Source organism: Narcine bancroftii, chromosome 3, assembly GCF_036971445.1.
Source record: "Narcine bancroftii isolate sNarBan1 chromosome 3, sNarBan1.hap1, whole genome shotgun sequence".
NCBI lineage: Eukaryota > Metazoa > Chordata > Chondrichthyes > Torpediniformes > Narcinidae > Narcine > Narcine bancroftii.
Genome location: NC_091471.1, coordinates 207712093 through 207733266, shown reverse-complemented (window position 1 = coordinate 207733266; position 21174 = coordinate 207712093). Strand labels below are relative to the sequence as shown.

The window sequence follows — 21174 nt, the reverse complement described above, 5'->3', positions numbered from 1 at the left end:
CCTCAAAATTCAGGGCAGTAAATTTAGGACACAGATGAGGAGGAATTGCTATTCCCAGAGGGAGGTGAATCTATGGAATTTACTGCCTATTAAAGGCTACCACAGACAATATATTTATAACAAGGTTGGATGGATTTTTATATAGGAAGGGAATTAAGAGATATGGGGAAAAGGCAATATCTGATGATTGGCTCATCTCCACCTAGATGAGTCTATCGTCAGATCAGCCATAATCTTACTGAATGATGGAGCTGGCTCAGCGGGGCCGGATGGCCTCTTCCTGCTCCTATTTCTTATGTTCTTATGATAGGAGGAAAGAATAAAGGGAATGTTATTGATGGTGTAGCTATCAAGGGAAACTTGATTTCACAAATGATATTATTATGGGCTGAAAGAGGATGGTGGTGGCTTGTGTATTGCATTTGGCTTGTCTGAAGCAGATGGGGCACAGGAGGAGGACAGGTGGGTCACGGTTAGGAGAGGGAAGAGGAATAGTAAGGTAGTAGAGAGGACCCCTATGGATGTGGCCCTCAACAACAGGTACTCCTCTTTGGGTACTGTTGGGGGAAACAGCCCAGCTGGGGAAACTGTCAGTGGCTATGCCTCTGGCACTGGGTCGGCCTCTGAGGCTCAGAAGGGTAGGGAAAGGAAGAGGAAGGTAATAGTCATAGGGGACTCGATAGTCAGGAGTACAGACAGGGGATTCTGTGGACAGAGCAAGGAGAACCGGATGGTGGTTTGCCTCCCTTGTGCCAGGGTCCGGGATGTTGCTGCTCGGGTCCAGGACATCCTAAAGGGGGAGGGAGATGAGACAGAAGTCGTGGTGCATGTAGGTACCAACAACCATAGGGAGGAATAGAGAAGAGGTCCTGAAAAGTGAGTACAGGGAGTTAGGTAGAGAGTTAAAAAGAATCTCGGGATTACAACCTGCGCCACGCGACAGTGAGAGCAGGAATAGAATGAGATGGAGGATGAATGCGTGGCTGAAGGGGTGGAGCAAAGGGCAGGGATTCAAGTTTGTGGATCACTGGGACCATTTCTGGGGTAGGTGTGACCTGTACAAAAAGGACGGGTTGCATTTGAACCCCAGGGGGACCAGGATTCTGGCAGGGACATTTGCTAGGGTTACTCAGGAGACTTTAAGCTAGAATGGCTGGGGGGAGGGAACCATGAAGGAGAACAGCAAGGAGAAGGTTAGAGTGCAATCAGAGAAAGCTTGTAGATAATGTTTGAGAGGGGAAAGGCAGGTGATAGAAAAGGGGGATGCTCTATATGAAGATGGACAGGTCGATTGCAAAAGATCAAAGAGAGTTGTTGGTAAAGATAGGGGCCTACAGGAAGTAAAAAGTGGGATATCTCTAAAATGCATATATTTTAATGCTAGGAGCATTGTAAGGAAGGTGGATGAGCTGAAGGTATGAATTGACACTTGGAAGTATGACGCGGTAGTGATTAGTGAAACATGGTTACCGGAGGGATGTGACTGGGAGCTAAATATTCCTGGATTTAGTTGCTTTAGGTGTGATACAACTGGGAGGGCAAGAGGGGGTGGGATTGCACTACTTGTTAGAGAAAATATTACAGTAGTGCTTAGGTGCGATAGAATAGAAGGCTCGTCCAGGGAGGTTAATTGGGTGGAATTGAGGAATGGGAAAGGGGAAGTTACAATTATAGGGGTGTATTATAGACCACCGAATGGGGAACGTGAATTAGAGGGACAAATTAGTAGGGAGATAGCAGATATTTGTAATAAGCACAGGGTAGTGATTGTGGGGGATTTTAATTTTCCGAATATTGATTGGGAAACCCATTCCGTGAAAGGGCTGGAAGAGGGTTTGTCAAATGTGTGCAGGATAGCTTTTTACATCAATATGTGGAGGTACCAACCAGAGAGAGAGCTGTGTTGGATCTACTGTTGGGGAATGAGATGAGTCAGGTGACAGAGGTATGTGTAGGGGAGCACTTCGGGTCCAGTGATCATAGTGCCATTAGCTTCAAGGTAATTATGGAAAAGGATAGGTCTGGGCCCAGAGTTGAGGTTTTTGAGTGGGGAAAAGCTAGGTTTGAGGAGATGCGAAAGGATTTACAAGGGGTGGATTGGGACAATTTGTTTTCTGGGAAGGATGTAATAGAGAAATGGAGGGTCTTTTAAAGGAGAGGTTTTAAGAGAACAAAATCTTTATAAACCTGTTAGATTGAAAGATCAGGTCAAAAGTTTGAGAGAGCCATGGTTCTCAAGGGATATTGGAAACCGTTTGAAAAAAGAGGGAGTACTACAATAAATATAAGAAACAGGGAAAAAAAAGAGATGTTTGGGTACTATATTGAATGTAAAAAGAATCTTAAGAAAGAAATTAGAAAAGCTAAAAGAAGGTACGAGGTGGCAATAGCAAGCAGAGTGAAAATAAATCCAAAGGGTTTCTACAAATATGTAAATACCAAAAGGAAAGTGAGAGATAAAATTGGTCCAATAGAGAATTATAAAGGACAAATATGTGTGGAGCCAAAAGAGATGGGGGAGGTCTTGAACAATTTCTTTTCCTCAGTATTTACTGAGGAGAAGGATATTGAACTGTGCAGGGTAAAGGAAGCAAAGGGGGTATATATGGAGACTATAGTGATTAAGAAAGAGGTAGTACTGGAGTTTTTGAAACATATAAAGGTGGATAAGTCTCCAGGTCCTGACAGGATTTTCCCCAGGACCTTGAGAGAAGTTAGTGAGGAAATAGCGGAGGCTCTGGCAGAGATTTTTCAAATGTCATTAGAGACAGGTATAGTGACGGAGGATTGGCGTGTTGTGCATATGGTTCCTTTGTTTAAAAAGGGTTCGAGGAGCAAGCCTAGCAATTATCGGCCTGTAAGCTTGACGTCTGTGGTAGGTAAATTGGTGGAAAGCGTTCTTCGAGATAGTATATGGAGGGACAGGGTCTGATCAGGGACACTCAACATGGATTTGTGTGTGTTTGTTCAATCTTGTTGAATTTTTTGAAGAGGTGACTAGGAATGTTGATGAGGGTAGAGCAGTGGATGTTGTCTATGTGGACTTCAGTATGGCCTTCGATAAGATTCCGCATGGGAGGTTAGTTAGGAAGGCTAGGTCCTTGGGTATTAATTTGGAGATAGTCAAATGGATTCAACAATGGCTGGAAAGAAGGTGCCAGAGAGTAGTAGTAGATAATTGTTTGTCAGGATGGAGGCTGGTGACAAGCAGTGTACCTCAGGGTTTGGTATTGGGACCATTGCTGTGTGTCATATATATTAATGATCTGGAGGATGGGGCGGTAAATTGGTTTAGTAAATATGCAGATGACACTAAAATAGGGGGAATTGTGGATGATGAAGAAGAGGGTTTTCAAAGATTGCAGTAGGATTTAAACTGCTTAGAGGAGCGGGTAGAAAGATGGCAGATAGAGTTTAATGCTGATAAGTGTGAGGTGCTTCATTTTGGAAAGACTCATCAAAGCAAGACATACGTGGTAAATGGGAGGGCATTGAAGAATGCAGTGGAGCAGAAAGATCTAGGAATAACAGTGCATTGTTCCCTGAAGGTATGAGCGCATGTGGGTAGGGTGGTGAAGAAGGCCTTTAGTATGTTTGCCTATATAAATCAGTGCATAGAATATAGGATTTGGAAAGTAATGATGAAACTGTACAAGGCATTGGTGAGGCCAAATTTAGAGTACTGTGTGCAGTTCTGGTCACCGATTTATAGGAAGGATATTAACAAGATAGAGAGAGTGCAAAGAAGATTTCTAAAAATTTGCCTGGGTTTCAGCATCTGGAATACAAGGAAAGATTGAGCAAATTAGGTCTTTATTCCTTGGAACGTAGAAGGCTGAGAGGGGATTTGATAGAGGTGTTTAAGATAATGAGAGGGATAGATAGAGTTGATGTGGAAAGGCTTTTCCCATTGAGAGTAGGAGAGACGGATACAAGAGGTCATGGGTTGAGAGTTGACGGGCAAAGGTTTTGGAGTAATATGAGGGGGAACTTCTTTATTCAGAGAGTGGTTACTGTGTGGAATGGGCTTCTGGGAAAGGTGGTGGAGGCAGGGTCAATTTTGTCATTTAAGAAAGAGTTGGATAAGTATATGGATGGGAGGGGGATGGAGGGATATGGGCCGAGTGCTGGTAAGTGGGATTAGAGGAGGGTACTTGGATCAGTGCGGACTAGAAGGGCCAAATTGGCCTGTTTCCGTGCTGTAATTGTTATATGGTTATATGCAGATAGAGGGTGTTGAATAGGGATAAGGGAGAGAGAAGAATATGTTAGATCTCTGAGATGCAGAATAGAGCATTTGCTGGAAATCTGAGGTAAAAGACAATGCTGAACTGCTGATGGAAAATTGAGCATTTCAGTTTTTCCAATGACCTTGCTCACTACTCACCTCTGAACTTGGTGTACCCCAGTCACCAAGAGCCAACTCTAAAATTACTATCAAGCCCATTAAGAAGGATGATGTTATTGTTGTTTAGCCAATTGACCCTTACTAAGGTTAAAGACCATTCTCTCACAACCCTTCATTGCAGCCACAGGGCACCTCTGCAGGAGTTCATCAAGGTAGTGACCTTGGCCCAACCATCTTTAAGGTGCTTCATCAGTGACCTTCCTTCAATCATGAGGTCAGAGGTAGGGATATTCACTGATAATTGCACAATGTTCAGCACCATTTGTGATCCTCGTAATTAATCAATTGATATCCAAATGCAGCAAGACCTGGATAATATCCAGTCCTGGTGAAGTAACAATCAGTCCACACAAGTGACGGGCAATGATGATATCCAACAAGATAAAATCCAGCCATCTCTCCCCAATATTCAATGACATTAGTATCCCTGAATTCCCCATTATCAGAAACTGAACTGGAATAATCATCCATACAAAATGGCTGCAGAAACAGGTTAGAGGCAAGGAATCCTGTAGCAAATAACTTACCTCCTAACCCCATAAGCCTATCCATAAGGCTGAAATTTGGGGTGTGATAAAATACTCTCTATTTGCCCTGATGAGCACAGTGCCAACAACATTCAGAAGACTTGATACCATTCAGGACATAGAAGCTCCACTCCACCATTCCACACATTCCTTCCAATATTTCCAGAATTCATTAACATTGCTTGGCAGTATCTTGTCCAATTAAAAAAAAAATTTCTAGTGTGACATTCTCACATTTTTCAGTTCATTTTATTTGTGTGTGACTGCCACTTTAGGAGGACATTTTTAACAAAAGCCAGAAAATTTTGGAAAGTGACTGTGAACCAGCAGCAGGTTTCGAAGACAGCATGTTCCTAACTTCGATACTTTTGTAGAAAGAAAGGAAAAAGCCAAGTACAGAGATCATGTGACCTGTTTTTAAAAAAGACAGTGTAGATTTTGCTCTGGAGGCCATTTTAAGAAGACATCACAAGAGTAAAGAGCTCTTCTTCTTTTGTGAGAATGAGAAACTTACTTGGCCTCGTTGCGTGGTTATAGATAAACTGTCAAGATTTCCTCCTGTAATTTATTGAGGAATGAGAAGGCTACGTCGTGACCAAAAGGAGGGAAGGTCACTTTTTCTTTGACTGTCTGATGTAAAGGGTTCTACTTGCAGAAGAAATACTACATTTAATGGTGACCACAGTGAGAGGCACCTGAGTTTGACTGACCCATTAAAAGGGTTCTACTTACAGAAGGAATACTGGACTTGGATGGTGACCAGAGTGAGAGTCATTTGAGTTCAAATGACCCACGAAAAGGGTTCTGAAAGCTTCGTAAGCATCACTTGCTTTTTGTCCCCTACGCCAAAGAAGAAAGGAATTTTAGTTGGCACTCATCTACAAAGAACACTTTGTTGAAGCAACTCAGCGAGGGTTTTGTGAGTTAATCAACATTCTGTCGCCCCAGTCTCTTTTCACCAACTCATAAACTGCTCATTTCATCTAAGCCCTGTGTGTCTGATCCATCTAAAGCCTGAGTGTCGTATCATTTTCAAGCCCGTGTGTCATCACTAATTTCTGAAGCTGAACTTTGAACTGCCTTCTGAGAATTGGGCCTTGAGCTGTACTGGCTTGGGGTATTCCACACACACTAATATATTTACGCATTTTTGGGGTTTAAGATAGATAAGTGTAGATACATTTTGTTAAGTTTTGGTAAGTCTAAATAAATTAGATGAAGTGTTATATCATTGTTAATTAATAATTAAAAAAAATTATTTTAAATCTAACACCATCTGGGCTCATTTTTATTGCTGCTGTCTTGTATGTAACACTAGTTCTAGATGGTGTTTAGATATATTTGCCTCCGAACAAGTACAGCATAGATTGATGCATGTTATCTGGTTTTCAAAATTAAATATTGAGGGCACATTTTTGCATGAAGAGTCAAACATGACAAAAAGATTATGAAGTGATTAGAGAACAAAAAGATGAAGACAATAGTGGGACCAGGAAATCACTGCACCCAGAAAAAGGGCTTTAGATAGGAATGAATAAGCCAGTGTCATTAGTAAAATGTCAGAATTATTAAACATAATTAGGTTTCAATGTTAAGAAAACCTATTTTGGGATGTCAAATGATAATGAATTTCAAAGAAACATGAGAGAAATCAAATAATTTAATCAAACATGAAGAAAAAAAATCCATGCAATTTTTAAAGAAGCAAGAAGGCTAAGAATGATTTGCATCTACATTCTTTACAAAATAATTTCAGGGTGGTCTGTGCTGTTATGTATGTACTCTGTCAACAAATCTGAAACCTGAATCTCTAGATATGCAGGACATGTCTGATGTGATGTGTGGGCGGGTGTTCTGGGAGGCATTGTACTTTTTCCATGATTTATTCTTTACTTCTGTATGCTCTCACTGTATGGCCTCAAGGTTCTCAGTGCCATTCTGAAAACCTTTCCTCCATTTTGAGTGGTTGTAGCCTGAGATTCCCATGAATAGGTGGGAATGTTACATTTTTTTCCAAGGAGATTGGTTGTTCATCTGATAATTTTCTTGAAATTTTGTCTTTTTTGTGGGCCAGACATATTAATTGCGATGTAGTCTTAGTCTCAAAGGTTTTGGAAGGCAGAGATGATAGCTTGCCTGATCGTATAAGCTTTATAAGCTCTGGGATCTTCATTTCTAAATGCCAAAAAAGGGCAATAATGCAACTTTTCTTTAACACTGTTTTCACTGAATCTGGACATTTTGTGGACTCGTGAATTAGCATCATGAAACAAATACAAAGAGGATATTTCATAGTCCCTCCTGGTTGATGGAATCAAAAGCTTTAGTGAGGTTGAATATTGTGGTTGGTAGTGTTCTCTGCATTTCTCTTTTACGTGTTGCACAGTGAAATTCTTGTTCACTGTGACTCTAGATGCTCTCTAAAAGGTGTAACAAACTATTGCAACAATGAATGAGAATGCCACCTTACATCCTTGGGCTGATGATTGTGATCAGCTCCATGAATACCAACAAAATATATTTGTTGGGAAAATATACCAGGTTAGTTCTTACCTGAATATTTTGACTAGCCATTTGAATGATTACAGAATAAATATTTTTAAAATGCCTTGGAAGTATTTGTGATAATGCATTGCAGGATCAGATGGAATCCTGACATTGAATTTATTGAATCCTGATAGTTTTTCAATACTCTGTTAAATACATTTGTCAATATATGTCCATTTCCATTTCTACTTTGGACTAATTGAAAAGTCTTCTTGATTTATCAAAATGGAAAACTTTTTTGGGTGATATTCTATGTAATAAAACCATGAAAATTAACCTCCAGAATTTGATCAACCCCAAATATTTATTTGGAGGACATTTTGCTGGTCATGGTGGGATCTTATTTCTTAGAGTAATATCATTTATCTTCCTCTCTCCTCTCTTTCCATCATTATTCTTCTGCTTGAACAACATTTTCATCTGTTAAATAAATTTTTTAGTGAATTATCTTTTAAAGTTAAAAGTTTTCAAAAATAGTCTTAATATATGTAAGATTTTGAAGTGTTTTTAATGATGATAATTTTTACTATTTTGTTAACATTTGCTCAACAAATGTCAACATCTATTTTCTGCTCCTATTAAGAGGAACAGATGAAATCACCACAAAATATTTTCTTTTCATTATAAGAAAGGGGGAAATTCAAACTAGAGGACATGGTTTAAGATTGAAGGGGGAAAATTATAAGGGGAACATGAGGGGAAATTTCTTTACGCAGAGGGTGGTGGGGATGTGGAATGTGCTTCCGGCAGATGTGGTCGAGGCGGGATCATTGGTTACATTTAAGGAAATATTGGATCGTTACATGGATAGGAGGCGACTAGAGGGGTATGGACCGGGTGCTGGTCAGTGGGACTAGGAGGGTGGGGATTTGCTATGGCATGGACTAGTAGGGCCGAACTGGCCTGTTCTGTGCTGTAAGTGGTTATATGGTTATATAGTTATTATAAACAAAAAAGACACTTATTTATGCGTGTTGCAAGATGGAAGAATGTTCTTTGCATTTTGCTCATTTTATAGTATTGGAGAATTGAATAAAAGTGTATTTTTATTTCTTGAGTTTGCTTCTTAGTTGCATTTTTGTCCTTCATAGACTCCTGTGTCACACTATGAAAGATCACCTAGTGAGAGTGGCAAATGAGGCTGAGTTTATCCTGAGCAGACAGCGGGCTGAAGATATACATAGACATGCTGAATTTGAGGTAAGTTGAGTTTTGTTGGAAGTGAAAATGAAATAAAACTGCAGATGGTAGTGTCTGAAACAAAACAGAAATGCTGGAAAAATTCTGCCTTTCAAGCAGCACAAGTGGAAAGAAAAAAACACTTAATGTTTCAGCTCACAAACCCTTCATCAGACAATACATTCTTCGACATAAAACATCTTGCTAGTTTTGTTGCCATGCAGGTTTATATAAAAAAAGAAAAGTAGAACTTTGGAAAATGCTATGTTTCTTGTTAAAATAATAACATGTAGACCCTGGCTTTCCCCAATCCACTTCATTGTAACTGATTATCAACTTAACCATTATTGGCAATTTTGGTCCAACAGAAATGCGGGCAAGTTCAGGATTTTCTTGAACTTTCTCACATCTGTTCAATGGCATTTTTCAAAACTGTATCTGAGTCTAGTTGTGTAAAGCTGTAACATCACCCCACCTTTCAGGGTGTGAAATCTGCATGAGTGAATTTACCATCATTGATTTTTATGGTCACCAATGATTGCAGGAGAAAAAGGGCAATGGACTTTTTTTTAACTTGTTTGAATTTATAAGTATAAACACACAATGCTGGAGAAACTCATCAGGTCAAGTAGCGTCCTTTATATAGCAAAGGTAAAAAATACTTAACCGACGTTTTGGGCTTGAGCCCTTCAATAAGATATGAAAAAATGTCAGTAGGCCTCCACAATCAAAAAGAGGGGGGGGGGGAGAGAAAGGGTGGTCACAAGGCAGGAATTGAATGGTGGAGAAGGGAGGGAAGGGACAGCAGAGATCAAGGGGAGGAGGTATGGCTCGGTGAAGGGAGGGGGAAGGGACCAACGTGGTATGTGCAGATTTTTGTTTTTTTACTTTATAAGTATATTTACTGATTTTAATCATATTTTTCAGTTGTTTTAAAAAGGTTGGGAATCTGCAGATGCAGCGATGATTAAATGTTTTCAAAGAATGTAACTGAAAATAAAGTAAAATGCTTTAAGGTTTATATAATCATTCAATGGAAGTGAAGTGTGCTCAGTGTAGTATTTTTGAATTTTAAACTGTTTATTCTTAATTCAGATGTATCAATTAGTCATTGTAAGGGTATGTCTCAAACAATCGTAAAACTCGCTTATCCAGATTTTACCAATCCCTGTAGGTGCCAGATACCAAAGGTTTTTACTGTATACACTAAATTAAATCTTTTGTTGTGGATCAGTAGTGAGTGTCAGCACTGTGCTGCTGACTGGAACTTCTGTGACCATTTTAGAAATTTTGGGTTTATTCTTCTGTAAAAAGTAATAATCTTTAATTTTGAAGTCCATCAAAAAGATTTAAATGGGAATCGGTCTCACGGCTGTCTGAATTGTTAATAGCCCCATCAAGCAAGGAGATAAAAAATAAAACGATACTAGGGTTTTGGTCAATGACAAAAAAGGTATGCTGTCTCTTGTAAATGGCACCATAAATACATTCCAACATGCTATTCCCTTTAGTTTTGCCTCACTGATTTGTTCATTAAGGTTAAGAGATCTGTGTGCTAAAGTTCCACCAACCTCAATACTTTTCCTTGAAGGTTGTACATAGCTTCATCACTCATCCAGTTTATATCTGCATAGCACCGCACCTATCCTGGATTTTCCACTTAATGTTACTCTTCTGAGTCAGATAGTTTCAACCCCCACACTCGTTGCTTCAGGACAAACAAATCCAGATGGACAGTCCAGTGGGGTGGTGAGAGAATGCTGCAACTTTTGGATCAGATGTTAAACCATATCCCATCTGTTCAAAAGGTATAGCAGGTTGGATAGCATCAATAGAGAGAGAAATAGTTAAGATTTCAGGTATTTAACTTTCTATAAGATATGTCAGAAATCAAGCATGTTTTAATTGCAGAGAAGGTGTAGGAGTGGAGTCAATAGAATGGGTTTCTTTGAATCCATAAGAGAAAAGGTGGCACTAGCTGAATGCGATGTTAACAAGAGATGATCTGTAATGAGGATTCATTCTAATAGAGATTTTCAAGATGGGTTTTAATGCAATGGCTAGAAAAATATTATTCTCCCTGATGACTGGGTCACTAACTAGAGGGAATTATTGGCAAAATATCTAGAGGGGAGAGGAGCTTTTGTTTTCAAGTCATGATGAGTGGCCTAAGGGAAGTTCATGGCTTATTAATGAATTTTTTTGGAAGTTATCCAGTAAAAGACTGGGTATCAAGGGAAAATGAAATTGGATTTAAAATCGACCCAGTGGGGGATATTCTCAGAGGGTAATGGTCATTAGAAGTGTAATGGCTAGAAGACTGGATGTTATTGAGTCTCTCCCAGAATCAATGCTACACTCCTTTTTGTGGTACATATATTAATTAGACTGCATATATGTAGATTTCATTGGATTATTTGCCTTTTTTAGGCAAGACATATTAGATCTGCACAAAACTTTTATTTGGTCATGCCTGCAGTACATATTGCCAGGTTGAATTGAATTGTTTATTGTTGTCATGTATACCAAGATTCAGTGAAAAACTCTTGTTTTGCATACTCATCAGGGAAATCAACCTGTGTATAAGTACAAAAGGTAGTCCATGATCAAACAAAACTGGAGAATATATTGTGCTACAGAGAAAGTTGTGTGTTTGCAAGATCAAGAGATCATCTTTCATGTCTGAAAGCTCCATTCAAGAATTTTGATTACAGCGGGTGAAAAAAGCTGTCCTTGTATCTGGCGGTATGTGTTTTTAAAATCTTGTATTTTTGCCCGACAGGAGAGGGAAGAATAAAGTATGGCCAGAGTCGGACGGTTCCTTTATTATATTGGTTGTTTTCCTCAGGCAGCGGGAAATCCAGACATAGTTGATGGATTTGCATGATGGTCCAAACTGTGTTCACAACTCTATAGTTTTTTTTGTGGTTCTCAACAGAGAAGTTCTTATACCAAGCTTGAATGCAACCGGATAGGATACATTCTGTTGTCTATCTAGAAAAATTGGTAAAGTCATTGGTGACATGCCAATTTTTTTCGCCTACTGAGGAAGTAGAGGCATTAGTATAGTTGGGCCAGATTCAGATAAAGGTAAAGGTTTCATGTCAAGTAATGCTACATTTAGAATGTAACATTTAGAATGTAACACACATTTTTTAACTTATGTCTACTGTGAGACAGACAGAGTTGCCACTTTGTCCAGCGCCCCTCACAGAAACCTACAACTCTTGGTGTTCCTAGGCGGATTCCCATCCAAGAACTGACCAGTCCTGTGCCTACTTAGCTTCCGAGATCAGACAATCCCAGGTGTATGCAGGTTATTAGGTGCTGTGCAGATTTCAGATTTATGGCCAGAGAACAGTACATGCATGACATCACATACAACCACCCTGAGATTCTTTTTTTTGCAGGTGAGGCAGATTATCACGTATTGGTAGTGCAAAAAAAATGACTCAAGGTACACATGTAAACAAATGAAGAAATGTAATCAAACCCAATGTGCAGTACAGAGAGAAAAAAATCAAGTGCAAAAGTAAGAGTCTTTAAATGAAACCCTAATTAAGTTTGTTGTTGCGGAGTTTGATGGTGGAGGAGGTAGCAGCTGTTCCTAAACCTGGAATTATGAGTCTTATGGCACCTATACCTCTTTCCTGATGGTAGCAATGAGAACAGGACAAAGTATTGATGATATTTACACTGAGAAACTTGAAGCATCCATCTCTACCTCTGCACTATTGGTGCAGGCAGGAATTTGTGTGCTCCACCCTACTTGATGTCTTGCTCCTTCATTTTGCTAATATTGTGAGAGAGGTTGTTGTCCTGACACTGTGCCACTAAGCTCTCTTTCCCCTTCCTGTACTCTTTCTTATTGCTGCTTACCACAGTGGTGTTACCTGCAAACTTGTAAATGGAGTTAGAGCAGCATTTGGCCAGACAATCATGAGTGTACAAGGAGAAAAGAAAGGGGCTGAATGAGTCATCTTGTGGGGTGCCATACCTGAGGATTATTGTGGAGGCATTGTTGTCAAAACATTGAGGATTCAGTTGTTGAGGGGATGCTGAGAGCAAGGTCCAGGAGTTTGGAGATGAGTTAGTTTGGTAGCAACTATCATGTTGTTGGCAAAGCTATAGTCAATAAATAGGAGTCTGACATAGATGTCCTTGTTATTTGGATGTTCCAGAATGAGTGTAGAGTCAGGGAGATGCCATCAGACATGGAGCTGTTACGTGGTAGGAGAAATGTGTGGATTAAGACATTCTGGGAGGCTGGAGCTGAAGAGTGTCATGACCAGACTCTTGAAGCCCTTCATGATGCTGGATGTCAGAGCCACCTGGCTAGTAGTCATTAAGGCAGGTTATCTTGTTTTTCTTTGGCACCAGGATGATGGTGGTCTTCTGAAAGCAGGTGGGAACTTCAGATTGAAGTTAGGAGAGATTAAGGGTGTCTGTGAATGCCCCACCAGATGGTTCACACAGGTTCTGAGGATAAGTCCAGAACTCTGTCTGGACCAGTCACTTTCGCATGTTCACTCTCAGGAAGTCCAATCTGGTGTCTGTGATGGTGAACATGAATACAGGGTGAGTGTCATGTTCGGAAGAGTATTAGGTTCAGTGGATTCACAGAGAGACGAGTCTGGACACCAGTGTTACAATCACATGTAACTGTAATTAACACACAGAAGACCAACAGGGGAGAACATCAAATGGTAGTCGATAACTATAAAACTTAAACAATTCACACTGGACCTAGGTTGGACTCCAATACCAGTGGCCACCTATACTCCATATTATTCTCTCACTCACACACACACACACACACACACACACACACACACACACACACACACGGTTTCCTGTACCAATGGGGGTGTGAATTTCTGCAAGTACTGATCTATCATAGTACTACAGCTCAGCTTCAGTGTAGTGCAAATCTTACCCACCACACTTCCAGTGATGTCCACAGTAGTGACCTGGCATGGAGTGATGTCCGGGGTTGGACCATGAGTTAGAGAGAGAGAAATGTGCTGTGCATCTATGCTTTATGCAGTTCTGATCTGGGCATCTAGCCAGTAATGACCCTAGTGATTTAAATTAGCCAATGGCGAGGTGTGCACAAATGGTTGGCTGGAGTCCAACTTTGATTGACGGGTGATGTGACTTCCAAATAAGTTTCAGACAGGGAGGACATGTGACCATCCACAATATTCCACAGGCAGGGAGGCCACATGTTTCTCCACAATCACATATAACATTTCACCCCTTGGAGGTCACGTCACTCACCAATCACTACAAAAACAATCAATAACTGAAAACAAAATTGTGTTTAAAAACAATGCAAACAAAGTGGATTAATAATATAGACAAGTGCCTTCCATATGCTGGACAAGGCACATAATCAAACTCAATGACAACACCTCAGCAGCTCTCCACCCCCCCCCCCCCCACCCTGACCAAACAGGGTAATTGCATTCCTGATGGAGCAGGGTGCTGTGGGAGCTGCTCCCCAGTGTCAGAGGGGAGGGAAGAGAAAGAAAATGATTTAGTTACTGACTTGCATGGCTGGTTTCTTAGCTGGGAAATGTGTGCACTTTTACCACCAATGTCTGTGAGCAGGTAGTACAAGGTCATCTATGAGGTACCAGAACCCTCTTTTGGCTCACGCATTCCACACCTTGGCTTCACATTTGGGTGCAGCTCCAGATCCCAGATGCCTGTTGCCGTGCTATCCCATGATAAGGTGAGGGCAGGCTGGCAGCCATACATCCAGGGTATACCCGTATCTCCTGGGAGTGCCCTGTTTTTCTGTGTTGGTTCCCTGTAACAATAGCCAGGAGGAGTCTGGACTGAAAGTTGGCCAAATTAGTAGTTTTAAATAGAAGTTCCTAAACCCCACCCCATGTTTCTGTTAATGGGAGGGCTGGGTGGGGGGGGGGGGGGGGGCGGGTGTGCTGTCATTGTTGAATGACAACAAAATACATACATACAAAATTTCCTGCTGTAACATCATATTTATGATTTGTAACATTATAATTAAAATCAGAAACTACAATATTCTGGGTGTGGTGAAAGATATGCAGAGTAGAAACCCACAGCTCCCGGTGCAATTTAAAAAAAAAGGTCCCTTACAAAGGCTGTACTTGGAAGGTGCATAACAAAGGATGTGGCCCCTTTTAAGATGGAATGCCCAGTAATAACATTTATATGCCAACAGCTGTCAGTGCCTAATAAGTGACAACGGCTCCTTGCTGGTTGAACAGAATGGCGTGATGACTGTAATCAGTAATGAGATCACAACACTTTGTTTATAAAATTTAGACATACACCACAGTAACAGGCCATTTCAGTCCACAAGTCTGTGATGCCCAATTTGCAAGCTATTAACCTACACCCTCGGTACGTTTCTCTGGAGCCCCCAGAGAAAACACATGCAGACATGGGAAGAATGTACAAACTCCTTGTAGCATGGGTCTTGAACCCCAGTCCAGTCCCAATCACTGGCACCGTAAAGGCATTGCGCTTACTGCTACGCCCATAAGTTTCGATGAGTATTTTGAAATCCTCACATCGAGAAGATGAACAGTTTGAAGGGTAGTTTTCTCCTGTGGGGGGGAGGGGGAATGGTTTGGGAGAGCTCAGAAGATAGATTATTCAGGGGCCACCTCCCATCGGGGATGACCAGAGGGGAGGCTGGTCCAGGACAACGCATGGAAGCTCCACCCCCACATTGTGGGCTTCCCCCACAATGTTCCCTCCAGAGAGTACACATGTCTCTGTGAGTCACTGGCAGGGTGACATCATTGAATTTCCCCTTATCCCTGCAAACTTGAGTGGGTGCTCCCTGCACCGTGAACTCCAATCCCTCCTGGTTGATTTTCCCAGTTTCCATTCCCATGAGGGCCAAGACCTCTCCTTTAAAGTCAGGGTGTGCAGTGGTGACTAAATAGGGTGCCAAGGCACCAGTCACCTTCCTGATCCATGGTAAGTGGTGCTTGCGGGCGCCCCTGAAGATGCCCACAATCAGGCCCATTCCCTAACAACCTGTCCCCTCACCAAGGGTGTGGCACTGCAGCTCCATTTTATGAGGGCAAGGAATCTGACCTGGATCGCAGTCACCACCCGTTCCCATAGGGTGGTGCCATCATCGACCCCTTTGGTAGTTCCCGCAAAATGATGCCAATCATCTGTCATTCATACAGACCACCCAGAGTACTCACTTCCTGATTAGAGAGGCGGACATTGGGGGACGCCTCGACCCACAACTGTGGCAGTGCCATGGCTACATATTCGCATTGGCATGGTCCCCTAGCCTGGTTAGCTCCTTGGTGGAGTAGTGACCACATATGTGCCCACCCAAGGTCCCCCCATTTTCAGCTGCCTCCCTGTTTTGGGGGGTTGGCGGAGTGCCCTCGTGTCAGACCTGGGGCCGCGTGGTCACTGGTAGGGCTTGCAAAGGCTCAGGCACATAGGTGGGAGGACGTGTGTCATAGGACTCAGTTTCCTCATGGGCATCACCATCCATCCACACATACCCTGCTTCGATCACCTATCCCTGCTGGACAATGGCTTAGACTTAGACTGGATCAAGCTGAAAGCCAGATCAGCGAGCTGCTTGCCGCTGCTGTGTTTCAATCAGCTTGGAAGCTACATCCATGACTTTAATTTCTAGGTTGGTTACTCATACTTGGGCAGTCTGCACTGCCTCCTGCAGTGCACAACAGTGATGTTGCAGAGCTTCTATCTCCCTATCTTTGAGTGTCCTGATTACTTAAATTGGACATCATCTCCCACTGGTACCTAAATAGTGATAGCAGTAATCATAGGGATCTCCCATGACTCCCCCTGGTCTTGAGAAATCTCATTTCCTTCAGGAGGGAGACCATGTGTTGCCCTATCTGCTCTCCATGGGGCTCTAACCTGTCGATCCTCTAACAGTGATCAGTCCAACAGGAGATATTATATTTTGTCCCCACAATAATGCATGCACCTGACAGGACAACCACACACACTTGTTAGCACAATCTCTCACTTGTTTAGTACCACATGTGTGTCCAGCCAAAACTCTTTGAACCTTGCTCACAGCGCTAATTGTTGTGTTTGGAAGAGTATAAAATTCGGTGGGTTCAAAGAGAGACGAATCTGGACACAAGCGTTAAAATCACATGTAACTTTAATTAACAGGAGACAAACAGGAGAATGTCAAACAGTACTCAATTACTATACTAGTTAAACAATGATGTAGACATTCACATTGGACCTCGGTTGGACTCCGATACCAGTGGCCACCTATACTCTACATGTTCACAAACTTAAATACACACTCTACATGTGCATCTATGTTTTATAATGTTCTGATATGGGCGTCTATCCTAAAATGACCTTAGCTGATTTAAATTAGCCATCAGCAATGTGTGCTGGATTCCAACCTTGATTGACAAGTGATGTGACTTCCGAATAAGTTTCAGACCGGGAGGATACGTGACCACCCGCAATCCAAAATATTCAGGACAGGCAGGGAGGCCACGTGTTTCTCCACAATCCATACATAACAGTGGGTGATGACATTTCCCTGTGATATCTGTTCAAAGTAAGCACACTGAGCTCCTTGGGGATAGATTAGGTTTTTCCAGTGATACTGCCCAACTCTGTTTTCTACCCTGCGATCACATACATAGCATGAAACAATCAATTTCCTGCATTGGTTAAGGTCACCTGATTACTTAGTTCATTCATGGTTTCATTTTGGGGAATGTTTGATTATTTTCTTTGACACACTTGCCAATGAAGTCTGTGGTGGAAGTGAGTACTTGTTTAGTTCGGCCGCTGAGTTCTTGAATGTCCACTGATTTAAACCAGTCTCAAAGCCTATCACTTATTTTCTCAGACCATCACTGCAGGACTTTCTGTACTGGGTCTGAAGAATGTTAATAATTATCTCTACTTAACCCAGATTATAAGATAATAGCTAAACTATTAGCAAAACAGATTGGCCAACTGTGTACCAAAAATAGTAAAACTAGATCAAACTGGATTTATTAAGAAAAGACGAACAACGGACAATATCTGAAAGTTCATTAACTTAATCCAAGCAGTACAAGGAAACAAGACACCAACCGTGGCAGTTGCCTTAGACGCAGAGAAAGCCTTTGATAGAGTAGAATGGAATTATTTATTCAAAGTACTACAGAGGTTCAACGTACCAGAGAAATATATTTATTGGATTAAAACATTATATAAGGGACCATTGGCGAAGGTGACAGTAAATGGATATATATCAAACCAATTTAAATTAAGCAGGTCAACTAGGCAGGGATGTCCACTATCTCCCTCACTGTTCGTGCTAGCTATAAAACCACTGGCAGAACTGATAAGAACAGAAAATAAAATAAGAGGGATAAAAATAAAAGAAGGAATATAAAATCAGTCTATTTGCAGATGACGTCATAGTATACTTAACAGAACCAGAAATATCAATAAAAGAACTACATAAGAAATTGAAGGAATATGGAGAAGTATCGGGGTACAAGATCAACGCAAATAAAAGTGAAGCGATGCAAATGAATAATGCGGATTTCACAAAGTTTAAGAAAGAATCACCATTTAGATGGCAAACACAAGCAATCCGATACCTAGCTATTCAACTAGATAATAATCTAGGCCATCTCTACAAACTAAATTATCAGCCATTAATGAAGAAATTACAAGACGACTTAGAACATTGCAAAGACTTACCAGTAACACTGATAGGAAGGGTAAATTGCATTCAAATGAATATCTTCCCAAGGATACAATACCTATTCCAATCGTTACCAATTCACCTTACAGAGAAATTCTTCAATGAGCTAAAGTAAATAATAAGGAAATTCTTATGGAAAGGGGGGAAACCGAGGATAGTGCTAGTAAATTAACAGAATGGAACAAACAAGGGGGCTTACAGCTACCAAACTTTAAGAATTATTATAGAGCAGCACAATTAAGATACCTGTCAGATTTTTATCAAACAAGGGAAAAACCAGATTGGACCAGATTAGAGCTGGATAAAATAGGGGAGAAGGTACCAGAACATATACTTTATAAGTGGGATGAAAAGCTGGTGCAACGTAGGAATTCATCAGTACTGCACCATCTGCTCAAAATTTGGAAGAAGATTCAAGTAGAAAGGAAAAAAACAAATTATCAACTACCAAAATTATTATTGACGCAAAATCAACTAATCCCTTTCACAATAGATAACCTTTCCTTTAGAGAATGGGAGAGAAAAGGGATCAAAAGAATAGAAAATTGTTTTTCGGGAAATAAATTATTATCTTTTGAACAAATGAAAGACAAATATAGTATAACTCATGGTACAATGTTTGCATACCACCAATTGAAAACCTACTTGAAGGACAAATTGGGAAGCAGGCTGAGGTTACCAGAAGGAAGCAATTTTGAATATGTGATTACGGACACAATGATAATTAAAAGATTTATAACAAACATGTACATCAAACTGCAAGAGAAAGAGAACAAGGAAACAAGCTGTAAACCCAAACAAAAATGTGAACAAGATCTAAACATAAAGATAAAGAATGAAACATGGGAAAAGCTATGCTCCAGAACTATGAGAAATACAATAAACACGAGGTTACGCTTGATACAATATAATTGGTTACACAGGCTACACATCACGCCCAAAAAGTTAAATAAATGGGACCCAACAGAATCGGATAGATGTTTTCGCTGTAAGAAGGAAACGGGAACAACGGTACATGCAATTTGGGCATGTGAGAAGGTGGAAAAGTTTTGGGAAGATCTAAACTAGGTATTAAATAAAATCACAAAAATCAACATACCAAAAAATCCAGAGATCTTTCTTCTAAGTAATATAAGAAGTAAAGAATTTGGACTCAATTTGGATGGAGCACAAAAAAAGATTTATTATGATAGCCTTAGCTGTAGCAAAAAAATGTATAATGTCAACCTGGAAATTAGAAGATAGCCTGAGAATACAGCAATGGTACATAGAAATGAATAAATTATTCCATTGGGAAAAATAACATTTTTTAAGAAATAACATCACAGTATTCGAACAAATTTGGGAACCGTACATGGAACACATCAGAGAAGTCCTACTGCGAACCTCCACCGCCTAAATGACAGAAGGAGAAAAAGACGAAATTAACTGACCCAGTATGTAAAAGTAGAAGACACAAATTTCTTCTTTATTTTCATTGTGTGATGACATTGTTTAATGGGTTTAATGTATCATATATGTTGAATGTTGAGTGAGTGGGGAGGGGGCGGGTGAAGGAGGGAGGGAAGGGAGGGGGAAAAGGGGAGAAAATGACACTGTGTATATTCAAGAGGGAAATGTTTGTGTGTATTTTGGTCAGTATGGTTCATAGTGTGAAAAATAAAAAAAGAATGTTAATAATGAGAAGAATTTGATAAAACATGTTGGTTTCTTTGGAACAATAGGTTGTTATTAAGGGAGATTTGATAACAGACCAACAGAAAAAAGATGTTATTTCAATGCAGATGGAACACCTGAGAAAGGAAAGATGAGAATTGACTGGGGAAAGGGGAAGGGGTGGAGAGGGGTGGGTGGGAGGAAGAGATAGAGAAAGAAAAAAAAAACATTGGGGAAAGATGGTGAAGGCACTGGGGGAGGCTAACAGAAACTGGAGGTCGATGTTAATGCCATTCAGTTAGAGGGTGCCGAGACGGAAGATGAGCTGTTGTTCTTCCAACTTGCAGGTGGTTTCAGTCTGGCAGTATATGTTGTTATGAGCCCAGAGGACCCCAAACCCCAGCAGCAATAGATATTCACCAAGACAAATGGTTACTTAAACAAAAGTTGCTTTTAATTATCTTTAAACATGAAAACAAGATCAAACTTGAACTTATTACTATTAACTTAACTAACCTAACAACCCCCTTCTAATAATAAGCGCATGTGTATGTATTATGTGTGTAAGTTCAGAAAAGTTCTTTGATTCACAGTCCAATCTCACTTCTCATTCCTCCAAGTTCACTGGTTGCAGACAATTCTTATACTGTGCACAGAATTTAACATTTATGAATTTCACCAGGCTTTGGAGCTTGAAAGGTAAATGGTTCCTGCTCAGGAAGGTTCTTGTCGGTTTTCAGAGAGAGATTTGTTGTTCTTGGACACAAACTGATCCCTTTTAATCAGCCATGTCAGTGTCTTGCCAAAGAAACTTGCCCCATCAGGGTTTTCCAGATGATAACCTCTTTATTTCAGGTCACCACAGAGTTCCTTTTTGTTTCTCTTATTTCAAGTGAAATAAGGTAGCCAGTCCTCTCATCTTTTATGAACTATAAGGGCTTTGACCAGGCTGAACTAAAAACTCACAACCCGTCTTCAAAATGGGGTTTTCTACAAGCTTTCCAACTTGTCCTGTTCCAGTCCCAGCTGCTTCTGCTGACTATAAAACTGCAGAACTAAATTTCCCCCCCCCCCTCTCTCTCTCTCTCTCTCTCTCTCTCTCTCTCTCAGAGAAAGCCTGTTTT

The 21174-nt window shown here is 40.7% G+C and overlaps 1 protein-coding gene across 3 annotated transcripts in view; it reads left to right on the top strand.

The window, feature by feature from the left end:
• Window positions 1–21174, top strand: part of lrba (LPS-responsive vesicle trafficking, beach and anchor containing) — an 871588-nt gene that overhangs the window by 333052 nt on the left and 517362 nt on the right. For all 3 annotated transcript variants that reach the window (XM_069926437.1, XM_069926436.1, XM_069926438.1), the window contains one exon: window positions 8574–8682. In XM_069926437.1, the coding sequence (XP_069782538.1) occupies window positions 8574–8682 (109 nt within the window). The remainder of the gene's footprint in view (window positions 1–8573; window positions 8683–21174) is intronic.